General features: G+C 39.0%; 1 protein-coding gene across 2 annotated transcripts in view; it reads left to right on the top strand.

Moving 5' to 3' along the window:
* Window positions 1-16,787, top strand: part of srgap3 (SLIT-ROBO Rho GTPase activating protein 3) — a 53,006-nt gene that overhangs the window by 12,444 nt on the left and 23,775 nt on the right. For both annotated transcript variants that reach the window (XM_063910871.1, XM_063910870.1), the window contains exons 2-4: window positions 231-426; window positions 9,193-9,355; window positions 12,779-12,841. In XM_063910871.1, coding sequence (XP_063766941.1) covers window positions 231-426; window positions 9,193-9,355; window positions 12,779-12,841 — 422 coding nt within the window. The remainder of the gene's footprint in view (window positions 1-230; window positions 427-9,192; window positions 9,356-12,778; window positions 12,842-16,787) is intronic.

Raw genomic sequence — 16,787 nt, 5'->3', positions numbered from 1 at the left:
CTGTATATTAATATAACCTGTAGTGGCAGATTAATCCCTCTAAACATGTTTGAATTTAATAAATCAGCATCAAAAACCTACAGTATGATTTTGTGTCAATGTTGAAAAAAATGTACTACTTGAAATTTGTTTGTTGAAGATGAATATATTTTTGATCATGTTGTACAAAGTTGTGACAGCAGTACAAACAGTCGACTCATATGCTCTTTGTTTGGCGTTTTGATGGACAGAGATCCGTAACCAGCTGGTGGAGCAGTTCAAATGTTTGGAGCAACAGTCCGAGTCTCGGATCCAGCTGCTGCAGGACCTGCAGGAGTTCTTCCGCCGCAAAGCAGAGATTGAACTGGAATACTCCCGCAGCTTGGACAAACTGGCCGAAAGGTTCTCCTCCAAGATCCGCAGCTCCAGGGAACACCAACAGTTCAAGTGAGTTTCCTTTCCTGCAGGCTGGAGATGCAGCCAGGTGCTGCTGAAACTGTTGCAGGTACATTCTGTGTGCGAGGGAATTGGTTTGGATACATACAGTATAGCTATGCTTTTTAAATGAATGGTCTACCAAAAACATAAAAATACTTACCTCATAAGCATCCCCTCCAAAAACCTCACAGTACTTAACTGCTCTATATAATATATCTGATTGATGTTCATAAAGCTACTGTCTCTTCTCCTTTCAACATGTGGACCACATGCATCTGTACGCCAAGTGACTTTATCCCCCTCGCAACACTATTTATAACCCAACTGTAAGAACCAGCCCTGCTGCTCATCACAGTTTGATTACAGTGCAGAACTACTCCAACATGATTATGTACTGTAAGGGAATATCCATTATTACAGTGAAGATCTCTAAGGCATCTTCAAAGTTCAGCTGGTTCTGGGGCGATGCTGAGGATGCAGTTCATCAAAGAAGTTAAAGACTGTTAAGATTGTTTCACTACAAACACTGAAATGTATGCTGGTGCAAAAGAATAGATATCTTCTGCACAGAAACCACCACTTTGGTACCATGACTCACACAGGGCATGAAATTAATGCTGCAGTTCCAACAATCCAGCACCTGGGGCAAGCAGGCAAGTTTATTTCTGTTAGTTTAGTCTGGAAACGGGACACTTAGCCAACTGTGACCTGGCAGCAGATCTTAGACAATAATTCAAATGAACTTGTATGTCGTCTAAATTCAGATTTTGTAAATGGAAATGGCAGGAATGCATTCCTCACATTTCATATTTTGAAGCTTAAAGTATGTAATATGAAGACGTCTATGTAACTCTTAAATGCCCCCTGTTATGGGTCATGACAATGTTACTACCAGCATGCTCAAATGAAAACAAAATAATATATTAACAAATTTGGTTATAAGGTGTGAACAGACCTTTAAGTCTAATACAGTAAATGCATATACCATATGAATACAACATTCATGTAAAACAAAAGGAGCAGCGCAAACTACTACATGTGTATATGGTTGTGCAACATTACAATGCATAGAATGCATGCAGTACTTTCTGCTCTTATTTTGAAAGTTTGGACAAAGTACGTAGGGCGTTACTGATGATGATTATTAAAGGGTCCCAATTATTCTTTTGGGGGTTTTCCCTTCATGTAGTGTGCTATATGCGTTTTTATGACTGTAAATGTTCTGCAAAGGCTAAAATCCCCAAGTTCCCTTCAGAGAAAGTTTCTCTCCCAACACTCATTGGATTCCTTTGTTTACTTCCGTAACTTACATGACATAAATATGTAACGCTCGTGCTTCTATTGGCTAGCGCTCCAACACATTGTATGTGATAGGCTAAGGAGCGGAGTAAATAGTAGAGGAACAAAACACACATATGAAACAGAAATAAAGCACAAAAGGGCCCTGTTAATACTTTTACTTGAGTTACACACTTAGGGCTAATTGACGTTCTGACAGAGAATAAGGAATGGTAGAAGTTTGTGGATAGTAAGTAAATGTACAGCATGCATCAGAGCTGTGTGTGAAGTGGATGAGGCTTTGAATACATCATTGAATCCAGATGTGTGTGAGGCGCTTCAGTGTGCTGTCTTAATCTTGTAGTATGGCTGATATTAGACAGAACTGTGCTGCCGCTGCTGCAACACTGTGGCTAAACCTTTGGACTGCACAGGGGATTTTTATCCAATCGGGATGGGGGTGGGAGGCAGGTGTAATTATACCTTATAATATTACCCTTTACCCGAGGTCATGGCAAACTTCATCCAATTTTATTGTCTTAACGGGGACACACACACTTCAACATTATGTGCTAAAGGTTGAAACTTAACCCCTGATACCATAGAGGAAATGTGGGTGGAGGCTACCACCCATACTTGACATATAGAGGACGTAATAAATCAAACCTAACATATGTGTTACCTGTCATTCGTACAACACACACTCTTTACAGAGTGTATTTTATTCAAACTGACCAATATTTTATCCTAAGACAGTATTTTTAAGCTCCACATGTTTGCACAGCACCTTGTGAGCAGACGGGCAACCACAAATCCTTGTAATCAGCTGTGACACGCCCTGTACTGTGCCCTTCCTCCCACTTTAGTGCAGTTTAAGGCAAGGCACCAAAAATGGGCCTATGCAAGAACAAAGTTTGTGTGTTTGTCAAAAAAAAACCTCTTTGTGTATAAAGACCAACCACGTAATCCCAATCAAAAACAGTAAAAAGAGGTTTGTTGTAATTTGATTCCTTTATTGACAACATTATAAACCAAGATTAACCTTTTGTTTCAAATTGTTTGATTGATTTTTACTAAAAGGATGTTCGGATGTCCTGTGATTCAATTGAATTAAGAAACATATAGATATAGGTTTAGATGCATTTTAAAAGTCTTAAGAATATTTTGATGATTATCAAGATCATTTTTCAAACCACATTATTTTAGAATTATTGCAACAAGACATTTTCATATCGTCCCAAGTCTAATTGCACTGCAGAGGAGAACATCAGGATATCATAGTATCTTGTGCCAGTTAAACTTACAGTATATGTTTTACAGGGCTATCAAAGCTGCGCATTAAAACCTAGTCATCTTGACCGGGGCAGACCTCCATATGTGCTGGATCACACTAACAGTCTGTTGGCTGAACCCTCCCATTGCAGATTCATTAGCAAGCTGAATGCCACAGTGATTTACAGCTACTGCAGCTACAGCTGCACCGCAGCAACCTGACCAAGGATAATTTTGCTTTCCATTTTACCTAATTTGCCACTGAAAAGACACGCTGAAGGGTTACTGAGCTGCTCCATACTGCAGTTGCTTCGCCAAATAGTGCACCACTTCCTTTCTCTGTCAGGTTCACAAGTCCTGAGAGACAACAGATAACTTGATTATAACTATGGAGTACACATTTCAGGCTATATAATGCGTGTGATATATAATGTAGCCCATCAAATTACAGTCGATTGGTATCATCCATCTGTCATACAGACATATTCAGAAGTAAAGTAGCACCATTAAAAAGACATCTCATGCAATATTGATATGGAGAATAACCTGTCTGGTAGAGATAACACTGGGCTTGTAGCAATGCCCAGATTGGTGTGTGTGTGTTAATCTCTTTGTGTGTATCCAAGTGATTGGTTTGGGAGGAGCTGGGGGAGAAAATTGTTTTATAACCGTAACGTGCAAGATCTTTGTACGGTTTATTTGAGTTTTGAAGCTTCTTTTTCTGAATTTCCAAGTGATGTCTCTGTTCATTTCATGGTTAGCAAGGCACAGCTTTGAAAACTACCAATGGATACTTCTGCTTGCTTCTTTTAAAAGCAGTTAAGAGTTATGCAGCCTGTGTCCAGAACACATTTGTCTTTAAAGGGACACAATGAAAAGTGTGAATGCTTTAGTTATCAGTGTAGTTATGTGATTATGATGAATGATGTCTGCTGCAGTAGGATAGTACCGGATGTTGTAATGGGGTTTTGTGCACTGGCAGTGTAGCTGTATTTCAACTACAGCTCTAGCTTTTGACCTAATGTGTGTATGTAGTGGAACCATGGCTGCCTAGGGGCCAAAGGGTATAAAGATGAAACTTTAATTTTAAGACTTGGTTTATTTGGTCTATGTTGAACACAGCATTTTAATCCTCTTTTTGTCAGTTTAACAAATCAAGCTGATAGAAGTCAGCTGTTTTTTTCTTCGGATTTTGTCAAATCCTTCATTGAAGCTGAACTGTGCTCCACTCTGCTCCGGTCCCTGTGTCGGTGCAGCTGTGCATTATCAAGTGTTGGCAGTGTGACTGTTCACACAAAATAAGTGCTAAACGATGTGCAGATCGGCACTGTAGCATACTGAAGCCATGCTTGAAAACAGGGGCAAAACGAATTTGAATGACAAAGCTGGCTGCATGTGCCCACGTTCCCCTTGTCTTTTGAAACTGTGTTTGGCTCCTTCTCCTCTCCTTAGCTGTTTCATTGATAAGCAGCAGGCGGGCATCGGGAGGGGATTAAAGGCCTTCACAGAGCCGAGTCTCTGTTTGATTAATACACACTTCCTTCTGGAAATCCTGGCTCAGACGCATCATAGGCCCTGGGTGATTAGATGGTGGCATCCATTGCAGCCATGACTAAAGCATATGCACTATCCTATATAATTCTCACTTGTTCAGGGTATGCACATTATGGCAACAGCTTGCCATCAGTTTATCCTTGAATCAAAGGATTAGTGCAATATTGTCCAACCCTACACTCTTTCATTGTTTCTCTTTTCACTGTCTCTGTCTGATCTTCTTCATGCTTCTTCATGCATTCACAGATTAAACTGCATGTATGTGTCTGCCTCACAGTGACAGTGATGCAGTGCAGAACTTGTAAAAACCATGGAGACAGCCAGGCAGTGCTTTGCAGAATGAGACGGATGTAATAGGATGCTAGAAACCTGCACTTGTCTCACCTCCTCCTCTTTCTCACTTCTCTAGAGACTCGCAGAGTTCATTGTTTGCCTCCTGTATGTTAATGATACCCTGTGTATAAATACCGAGGGCATGGAGCCATCAAAAACCAACCCTTTTGAAGCCCTCTAGATTAATTGTCCAGCGGGCTCAAGATTGATATGCAGACTTTTACAGGAAATCAGCACGGAGAAATGGTTACAGAGTAGAGATTAATGAGTTTTGCTGTAAACTGAAGTCGATCTTTTGTGATAGATTGACCTCTGTTTTAAGAGCCGGTACAAAGAAGTTATTGTCTCTTTCCCATAAAACAAGTGCAGGAGCTACATTTATTGCAGTGTTAAAATACTCCCAGACATGCTGCTGGTACACAGGCCTAATTACCGACCTCCTGCTCCTAATTCCTGTGAAATGAGGACAGCGACTTGGGAAGAGAGGTTTGGTGTCCTTTGTCTATTTCTGTCTTCGCGCTTTAACCCTTAGCATTAGGAATACGTTTTTCACCTTCAGACTTTCTTATTTATCGTCATCATTGTTCATTTTTTCTTTCAAATTCACCACCTTGTTTCAGACTGATCTAGAATACCTCAACAATAGTTAAATATGTTGCCATTAAAGTGTACAGTCATAGACATTGTCCCCAGAGGACACATCCCATTAATCCACTAATATATTATATTATTATTGTTTCCTCTAGTTCCACCATGAGATTGACATGTGATTTTGAGTTAAATCTCCATAAAACCACTGGATGGATTGTCATTTGCTTTTGGTATATTCATGTACAATTCGGTTTGATGATCCTCTGATGTTTCAACACGTTTTTACTATTTCAATCTGTCTGCGTCTTTGGTTTATACCCGCATATGTGTTTTTGCTGCCTATATGCATAACTACTGACTGCTAAACATAATAACACACTAAACTAAGATAAGGACCACACTCAACATTATACATACAAAGGCAGAGCATATCTATAGACTCATGGTTCTGTTTGATGCATTATGAAGAAGGATTTACCTGAGCAGTGTTTGGGTGAAAAGGTGAAGAGGATAAAAAAAGAGCCTAAAATGGGAACCTGGTTGTGCTTAGGGATGTGATGAAGCATCTCTGACCACTTTTAGGGATTAGCAGAGAGTACAGGTGCTTTTTTCTTAAACCTCTCAACCACAAACAGCAATTAAACACAGAGGAGCTGCATTGCTTACAGGCAGATAGGTCAGTCAAGCAGAACTGGCACAAAATGAGGGATGTTAAGATATTAGGCCATCCAAGAGTAGTGAAGGAGAATGTGCTTTACATCTGGTTCTCTATTGTTTATCAAACCTAAACCCATGATTTCCAAAGTCTGATGCATCTCATTTTTGATACAGCAAATGTTCAATTTAATCAATATATTATAGCAGGGCTTTAATGGGGCGTGCACAGCCTTGATTTTCTCAACTCTTTTAAATTACTATAATAGAAAACTAATTGACTTGCTAAAGGCATCTCAGGACACCTGTCTCTATTTAATGTTGCAGGCCCAGTAATACTTGTACAGATGATGTTTGGCATCATGTTACTGCCGTGGACTGATGTCTTGAGAACTATGTGTATGTGTCCTTTCAGCCTGATGTAAGTGAGTTTATGGGCAGAATTTAGTAAAGGAATAATGGGTAAAGCACTCTGGAGTAGCTAGATATCAACTTCATTAGGTGTGATTAGCATTAAGGAAGCCCTCTGAAGGAGGGCTCTTTGATGTTGGCGCTGCTCATCTCCTCTTTCTGCTCCACAGTGAAACACTATTCCTCCACTCTTGCTCTGGCTCTCCCTCCTTTGCTTTCATTTGCCCATCTTTCTTTGTGTCTCCTCCTCAGGGTTGGTTGATCGATTAACGCTCAGATAGGATCCAGACAAGGATATGGGGTTTAAAGGGATTGTGTATGTGTGTTGGCTTTCCTGTCTATGAGCCTTGGCCTTTCTTTTGGAAATCCACCCGAGGCAGAGACAATTTAAACTGATTATGCAGCAATCAGAGCCCATGATTCTCTAGTCATTATAGGTCACCAGCCAGGGTAGGAATTTCACGGCGGCCATGACAGCAAAGGCCGTCATTGCCCCTCGGTCTGGCCATGATGGCCCGAAAATAATTGTACGTCCTACGGCCACCATGACCTTTGGGGCCCTGATACAGTTAAAATCTCGAAGTTGCTTTAAAAGCGTCAGAGCAGTGGTCTGGGCTCTGAACTGCATTAGTCCTTGTAGCTTGGATTGGTTGCGCGCACCTCACACATCATACGTTGTATCATTCAATCATCATTGTAGCGTCTCGCACGACCTGAAAGTAAGCTGTGCATGGGTTCCTTCGACAAAAAAACAATGCAATTTCTCCATAGCCTTGTGTTATGCTATAAACGAACAGTGATGGGCAAGTTACTTCCAAAATGTAATACAGTACATATTACTTATTACTGTGTTTTTAAAGTAATAAGTTACATTACATTATTACTGTCTCTGAAATGTAATGCGTTACACTACTTTTGCGTTACTTTGAGTTACTTTCACCATAAATAACCACAAAAGTATGGCTTTAAATGCTAAAATGTAGTTTATTGCAGCTCATTAATTAAAGCTATCTATGGCAGTATGCTGAAATTAAACTTACGCTCCGTTTAAGTGGGCTGAATAATGTGATACCGGTAACATTAAGTCGCTGTGTGTTATTAATAACATGTTAGTGGAACCTCTGCACGGCCCTGTAACCTGCTGTATATGATCGGTGTGTTAACGGGGATTTGGCTGACAAGCTTTCTAAAAGCCGGCGATTCCAGTTGACAAAGGTTGCATACCTTCAACACTCTGCCACGAGTCTCTGAATTTCCCGGGGTTCAAGAGGCATGCAGCCCGACAGAAAGTTACCTTCTGTTGCTTTGGCCTGCGCGCACTCGTGTGTTTTTCTTTTCTTTTCTCCGAGCCTGCAGCTCTCCATTGCTAATCTGTTTCTGCAGCCCTTTTAACCAACAGTAAACAGGCTTACTGAGATACTATTCTACCTGCACAATTATTTCTCTGGTGTCGGAATGTCTCGCGATGTTTGTGATTTCTTAGAAACAAAACACCACATAATTTCGGGTTAAAACCTGCGTTACTGAGAATTGTAACGGGTATTATATTACCCACATTTCAGAAGTAATGCGTTATATTACTGCGTTACAGCTCAAAGTAATACATTACTGTAACTCCGTTACTTTTGTAACGCCTTTACACCCAACTCTTTAAACGAACTACAGAGGAGTATAGCAGGGTCGCAGGACTTCAACGTCCCACCAACTTAAGATCGTTTCAACTGACTTTCGTGCGCTTGCATATTTAAACAAAGCTGTTCCTTTGAGCCACGCTGTATTTCAAGCAGAACAGGGGGAAACAAATTTAGCGGGAGTGTTTACGTGTTCGGCCTAATGACGTACAACGTCCTCGACAATTTAGCCACTAGTTAACAACTATCGTTTTTCAGACACGTAAACTCTTCAAAAATCACCAGCGGGATCACTGCTGATGTATTTAATGTCGTATAACAAAACGTGATCCTTCTCTTAAATTTGTGTCAACTACAGACCTTATTTCGAGCTATTTTCCTAAATCCTATGGTAGAAATCGCATTAACTATGAGACGAGGGAACCGGAAGTTGTGAAATGCTTATTCACCTCCGGGTTTTAGGACTCGTTCCTGTGGCACTTTATACGAATACAAGGAGGCCTTGTGTCTCTTTTTGTCCGTGAGTTTATTCACTCCTGAAATAGGTTACTGTTGTCCGTAAACATAAACTATACTTTCCCTCACCAAAGCTCCAGTAGATGGTCAACTTCTTTCATTTTCTGTTTGTGTTATTTACCGCTGGTGATGTAGTCTAAGCTCTCCCTTCTCCTCTTCATAACTACACTTTTCGCAGCACACACACTTACAGCCAATCAGCTCTGACTTTCTAAATGACGTTTTAGTGGGGCTGCGAGCACTTTGCGCCATTTGATTTATTTGTAAAAAAAAACTACTCTATTCAATGGGCAAGGTAAAAAAGTGATTTGTTTTCCATGTCATTCATGTTTTTTATTATCAGAAAGGGAAATTATTTATTTGTAAGCTCCAAATCCTAATTTTTCTTTTTATCCTCAGAGTTGTTAGTGATGCTGTTGAATCTTAAACTCATGTTTAACTTAGGATAATGCCAGATAAACTAAACATTTATAACCACCGTTACAAAAAATGTCTAACAGTCTGGTATTTTTGTTGTTTGGACTTTTTTTTTCAGGAAAGACCAGCACCTGCTGTCCTCAGTAAACTGCTGGTACCTGGTGCTGAACCAGACGAGGCGAGAGAGCCGTGACCATGCCACCCTCAGTGACATCTACACTAACAACGTCATCCTCCGCTTTGCACAGATCACCGAGGACATCATCCGCCTGTTCAAGAAGGTCAGAATAACTATCATCTTTCCTCATTTGTTTTCTGCTACTCTCTTATTACCAGTGCTCAAAAGGTCAGATACAACCAATATGCTCGAATACATTGTTTGTGGGGAAAAAACGTTTTAGTCTTTCCCTTTTTTGTTAGCTTTTAGACTTGTTGTTAATCTTTGTTTTTGCTTTAGAGTTGAACTTGCATTTCCAGCAGCCTAAATCTACTTTTCAACTATTGGGCTTTAATTTATTCAAAGAAATTTGGTGTGTTGAGCTTTGTCCCAGCAGACTTTTGTGTAGTAGAAGGTGTATGGTGTATGTGGGTTGTATTTGGCCTGCACCCCCCTATAAGTGTGAGCAACATCTGGCTCAATGTCAGCACATAGCAGGGATGACTGAGGTCTTATTCAAACACCAGAACCCTGTTTTCACCTTGCAGGCTTTCCTGTAGGTGAGCTGCACTCTGCTTACTGGGCTCCATTCAGACACTCTGTTGGTTTAAGTCGGGTGCCCTCAGATATGTTTCAAGGTTTTATTGGTCATATGCACAGCATATACAACGTATATGTTGGCAAGGAAAATCTTATGTCCCATGCTCCTGCAACAACTCAACATACATGGTGCGAATAAGATAAATAAAATAGTGCAAAAAGAGAGAAGAATATTTACAATAACAACACTAAAGATTTATGGATGTGAAATATATACATATGTGGAATACATTGAACGTATTTAAATACTTTACACTGTTGAATGAGGAGGTATGAACAGATGCATATATTATGTATAACAGATGTATATGGCAGATATGTATAATATATAGATATGTGTATTATAAACAGATATGTGTGGCAGATGTGTATAATATATATATATATATATATATATGTATGTGTGCACTATAAACAGATAAGTTTTCAATACTTGAAAGTATGAATATTGGATTTGCTGATGGCAGACATAATGCGAGGCAATAAATAATGCTTTTTTTTAATGTAAATAAATAAATAGCTTGTCATGTTGGACATGAAAAGGGGATCAAAGGTAGAACTTTTGAGAACAAACCTGATCAAGGGCTTGTTTAGAATATAAATGACAAACATGTGTGACCTAATAATAATGCAATGAATGTAGGAGTATCAAATGTAAACGTACAGTAAATCCTTTTATGTTTCTCAGTTCCCTCAGTATAAGTTGATTGCAAAGAGAATATATCGTAACATAACCTATGGCAGTTGCAACGCCTTTTCATATAGGGAAGATTATAAGAATGTAACACTAACAGGCGTTTCTATAAGGGCTGTTAAAATATCAGCCGCCTCATCTCTTACAGTGTCTTGCATCAAGTGCTTCACTTGCTGGTTGAACCCTCCCTGCTCTCCCTGAGCCTCTGCAGTACACGCTGCTGTCTGTCTCACTTCAGAGCCACTGATGCATAAAGATGCCATTCACCAGCTGCCAGAGCCCTTTGAGGATATTCCCCATTTATCACATTCAGTCAAATGCTTGTTCGAGTAGGACAAAAAACTTCAATACACACAGCCAAAATATAAAATCCCTCCTGTAACATCAAGGTTATTTTGTTTTTGTGAGTACATTGCCTTTCCTCTGCCAAGAACGTTCTTGTTTTGGTTTGATTGTCCGTCAGCAGGATTATGGAAAACTACTGCTTAATTTTTCAAGACACTTGGGCATAGAAAGAACCCATTAACTTTTGCAGAAGATCTGAATCACAGGACAGGTCCATAAATTATCTTTCACTTTCATTACCACTGCGTGATAGCGCATGGCCTCGAGGTCTGTTCTCTCTCAATGTCCTTCTAGTTTTATTATGTAGCTTAGTGAAGACTTGATGGTGCAAGGTTTTTAATTTATTTTTTAATTAATAGATAGATTTCTGACTCACTAGTAACACGTTTTTTCAAGCAGTTAAAGTTATTAACATCTGGGTGTGGACAAAATGTTGTGTGTGTGTGTGTTTCTATCAAGGAAGCTCCTCCTTGTTGAATTAACCTGTACGAAAATGATCTTATTACTGTATAATGATTCTTGTTTGAAATAACCATTATGCATCTTGCTGAGTCACTACGATGTGCTGACAAGTCAGCTGTTGACGCAGTTTAAACTCACAGTTTCAGCATTCATAATCAAGAGTTTCACTGGAAACCTTTTTTCTTTAAAGGTTTGCCACCTTAAAAGGGCTTTACTTATGACTCATAGTGAAATCAGACCATCATATTGAAAAACCTACATGGTTCGATTAAAAGCAAGAGAATAACATGCGAATGGTTGTTAATAAACCACCAGAGTTAGCATGGCGAGCATGCTAACAATAAAGGTTCACTATAATACAGTGTTATACAACATTTCATCCTCAGTACCCTCTTTACTGTCCTTTCACTGACTTCAGATGATTGTCATCCTTTCTTCACTGCTGCTTGTATTATTTTCCATTACTTAGGCTGTATACCTTTTAGGGAAACAGAACAAAAACAAAATAGAGTTAGCTGCAGTGTGACACATTTACTTTAGCAAAAGCATTTTAAAGTTACCACAACTCATGGTAACAATAAAGACAAAATATGAACCTGTATAAATGTATTAGAAGATTAAATAGTTAACATTATAAAAGACGGTCTCAACCATATCCTTCTATAGCTCTGGGAAGTGGTGAGAAGTATGCTTCTGTTTTTTGAATGTGTCAGACCATCACACTTAGACATTTGTGTGCATTTTTCTCACCTCCCAGTCTTTAAATAAAGGTTTTGTGCTTCTCTCTAACACAACTGACATTATTAGATTCTCTCTGTCATTTATTTCTCCCTCAAGTCCAGGTGTGTCTAGAGTTGTTTTTCTATTACAAGGCTTGCTGTGCTGTGAGATGACTGTGAAAGTGTACAGTGGCCTGTGTATTAAGGATAAGACTAGAATTAAATGTACAGCTTTATAAGGTGCCCGCTGAATCTCCCAAACAAAACATATTGAATTGGTGGTAGAAAGAGAGGGTGGCTTAAGCAATATTTTTCCTATTAAAATGAGATATGAAACAGGAAATATGGCTTGTTGTCCTCTAGCATCCATTTTTATTAAACTTATATAGAGCACAGTGAAACATCAATATGGGCTCTGTTTTTTGTTAAGAGCAGTACGATCAAAACGAAGGCAGCACGCAGACAATCTGTAATCAATGGAATACACCACCATCTTTGTGGGCAAAGCGTGCAATGGTTATAAATGAAAAATTCTGACCAAAGTCTTATGTCTTTGAATAAATATCGAATTGGGTGGCAATCCATCCTTTAGCTGTTGAGAAACTTCACTATGGCTCACTAAAGTCCCGGTGTCAGCATAATCACTTGGGTTTGCTCCAGTAGGTCATAGCTGAAGGCTCAAGCTTTATTTGTTGGCTCACCTCTGTTCTTTCCTGCTGTGTTTCAGAGCAAGGACATTGGGATCCAGATGCACGAGGAGCTGGTGAAGGTGACGAATGAACTCTACAATGTAAGTAATACACCGTGTCTCCTCCTGATCGATCACTCACACTTTATCTCAGCACAAAGCTCACCCAGTTATTTTTCTCTTTGACGTCTCTTTTTCTCTTCTCTTTTATTACCTTGCTTTGCACATTTTGAACTATTTCCTCGCTTGAATGAAAGAGTATTTTCTTTTGAAACATAAGACTTTGGCTTGGGTGAACATACCAAGTAAAGCAAATAGGAGTCCCTGTCACAGCCTATTAGGCTGTGTTTGAATGGTAGGACCAGTACCAAGAGTAGAGGGAGTTTAAATCTGTACTCATTAAAACTTCTCTGCCATCAGCCCACCTATGCATTTTTAAAATAATATTAAATATAATGTGGGGACAAGTGTTTAACCTCATGGTCATTTTGAAGCATGTAATTTGTGGTACTGTTGAACTCTTCTCTGTTATACTGAGAGGAGAAGTTCATGAGAATGTGCTACATGTATTTTTTCAGGTAACGTATGTTAAAGATAGTTTTTTCAATGTTTATTATATAGCTGCTGAGCACACAGGGATATGATGATGATGATGATTTATGTTGTTAAGTGAGAGAAAGATAGAGGCTGTTGTAAATGATGAAATGGAACATTACTTCCTCTGAATGTTGGACAGTTTCTGGGCCTTGAGTCCCTTTAACATCTGGTGGGTTCTTCAACTTTGGTCTTGTTAAATGGTTACATGACTGGTGGTCTCTGTGGAGGCCTTTAAAATACCTGCATGCCTTAATACATGACGGTATTGTTTGTAAGACTGTGTTTGCAGTTATTGGAGAGTGCTTTTGTGGATAAAAATTAAGCAGATTAAATAATGTGTATCTTGTTTTCATAACAATTGACAAATTTGGTCATTTTAGGTCACCTGTTATAGCTCTGCTGCTTTCTTTCATTGGATGTCACCACTATGTTACCCTCTTTGGAGAGTTATTATAGGGAGAAGTTTCTTTACTGGCACAATATATTTTCTTTATTTTTGTTTAACTGGTCTTATGCTTCATTTTAGACATAAAATATTGGAGGAAAAAGTAGTTCTTATCATTCACTTCTCTGAAAAGCAGTTTATTCCCTTCTTTTCACCAACAACTGTATGTTTGTATATTTCCTGTTATGCTTTATAGCCAAGCTGTTTGGTTTTAAAACACCTATATAACACTATTAGAGGGTAGTTTTTAAAGGTAGCATGTCTCCCAACCCACATTTTCTCAGGTGATTTTTTTTTTTGATGGAAAAACAGCATCTTTGTATCCCCTATTTATGTTTAGTTTGTTTGCACTTTTTCTACCAACCTTTAAAAAAAAAAAAAGTGTTTTATTCAAAATAAAACAACTGAATTGTTAATAATAGGATTTCCTGCAGGAACCCTTGCCAATAGATGAACTTATGTCAGGACATAATGTACTGTTGCTGGTAGGATTAGTTCTTATAGAAGGAGGGTTTGTGCCCATTAACTGGACAAACTCCAGGCAACTTCAGCAATCTTCTGCTCATTGAGGTGAAACACAACAGATGGCAGGGCTGCTTTTTACCACTAATTCATCTGAGCAATGTGAGGAGAGTTACAATGTTAAAGGCCACTGCTGGCAATACTCGCTGATCTTGCAATCAAAGTCATTTTGATGTTGTAATAGATTATTGTCATGGACAGCAAGGCATAATAATATATAGGTATAAAAGAGCACATATGTAAATGTGTGCATTTTAAAAATAAATGTGTTATAGGTTAAATACCTTCAAAGACCGATCAAGGTTTATGTCAACACACTAAAATGCAAGAATTATTTCTGAAGGTTATGTCTGCCAGAAAGTGTGGTTTAGGGTTCATTAAATCACATGGAAATGTTTCATTATTATCAACTTCAGACTTTTTTAAATATACTGTATGTCTGTTTCACCCATTCTGCCCTCTCTGGCTCCGGCTGAGGACAATGCTGCATAATGAAACTCAGATGGTCCCTCTTATCATGCTCTACTTGGCCTCAGCTGCAATCTGGCTGAAAATTTAAAATCCAAATGTTGTATATTCATATGAAAGGATTACCTAGTTTTCATCATAACCTCTGACCAAGTTTGGCAATGTACAGGTGGCAGGAGAGTTATTTCACAAATGACCCTCAGGCAGCAGTAACATTCAGTGTTGGAGGGGAATAAAGGTTTGTTTTTCATGACTTCAACCTTGTTAGTATTTGTGCAGAAATAGCTGAATCAAAAGACTTGCCTCATGGTGGTTGCCTTGTGGTTTTTTCTAACAGTTTTCACAGGCTGCCAACCAATTCTATTCAAGGAAAACTGTGAAATCCTATTAGTGTCCCTGTCTGCTCAGTGAGAGGTAAACTACGGGCTGAAGATATTGTTCCAACATAGTTTAAAGTATGAAACTGCAGCGCGAGTATTACTGAAACATGTTTTCATTGTTTTTTCTTGTCAATAATAGCAAACCTGAGATGAGAAATAGGATCTAAAGCCTGTCACTTCCTGCTTCCAGCAACATTTATCATTGTGAAATTCAGTTTTCTTAGCTTGAAGCTGTTTTAATTTCCTGCTACACTGACTTAATATCCCCACTGGGATCAATAAAGCTTATCTTATCTTTCTGATCCTCCACCTTGTGTTGGTTTCTGCTCTTCAGTCTTATACACCCGTTTTCTTTTGTTAATAACAACATTGAGAACCTCTCTCTGAGGGCTGGTGCTGGTTACATTCATTCATTCTGTCATTTGTAGTTAATTCATCAGGAATATTTAACAACATTTACTCACATTATGTTAGTGCTGAAAAAAACACCTAATTATTGTAGCTGCTGCATATTTCGGAAAAATAACATCACATCTGATTTATTTGATGCATTGTTTGACAATTGAAACATTTAAAAGTTGTCATAATGAATCAAGTCAGCTTAATTTAAAAGTTGTGTCTACATTTTAGCGATTGTTATTATAAGGATTTTGTTTGCTTTTTGGTGTCACGTCTTGTCAGATTATGTTGTGACATATAATGTTAGGATTTTGGAAACCACATTGTTGCATCTCACTTTTTCTAAACATTAATCTTAATGCATTGATCAGTCTTTATATTTATACTAAAGGTCCCCTATTATGCACTTTTTGCTGTCTTTTTAAACAAAAATATGTGTCCCCGGTGTGTAAGTACACTTACTAAGGCTACCTTTACACGGAAACGATCTGAAACAAAAACACAAAAGTGGCGTTTCGTTTTCACTTTTAAATCTGCATTTAGACGAGCGTTTTAGGGTGAAAATCTGCGTGCATACGGAAACGCAAAAGACGGGGACAGGCGCCCTCATGTTTGTTACTTGTCCCTCAATGTGAGGACGGAGTTCCTCACTCAGGGCAAACAGAGACTCCTTCGACATGCGAAAATTCATGCCACGCTTGGTCGTCTACCACCTCATTCATGAAGTTATCCCACCACTGAGAAGTCCTCCCAGGTCTCACCCACAGCTGTCTAGGTCGCCTGCTCTCTCTATGAACTTCGTAGTTCATATTTTTGGTCTGTTCTTTACTACTCTCGCTCATCATTGCTGTTATCTGATGAAATGACTCTTGAACGTCAATTACAGCGCCTAAGGCGAGTTGAAAGTCCGCAGGGACGGACATGTTGATAGCCTTCTAATGTGTTTCCCTCGGTTTTCTGGCGCTTTATTATGCTTGTCACGTCATTTCTATGTGACGAGAAACGAAGTTTTGCGTTTTTCATCCTTTACACGGTGGCGCGACAGTGGAGCGTTTTCAAGAATTCCACTCTGGAGGGTGGTTTCACTTTCTTGCGTTTTCATCCCCCCAAAACGCCGTTTCCATCTAAACGATATAGTGCATCCGCAAAAATGTTTTGCGTTTTTAAGCCGTTTTCGTTTCCGTGTAAAGCCACCCTAAGTGTGAGAAAGTACAACCCTCTCTCTTTTCCTCCTTAC

Source organism: Eleginops maclovinus, chromosome 20 (assembly GCF_036324505.1).
Source record: "Eleginops maclovinus isolate JMC-PN-2008 ecotype Puerto Natales chromosome 20, JC_Emac_rtc_rv5, whole genome shotgun sequence".
Classification (NCBI taxonomy): domain Eukaryota; kingdom Metazoa; phylum Chordata; class Actinopteri; order Perciformes; family Eleginopidae; genus Eleginops; species Eleginops maclovinus.
This window is presented reverse-complemented; position numbering and strand designations above follow the sequence as displayed.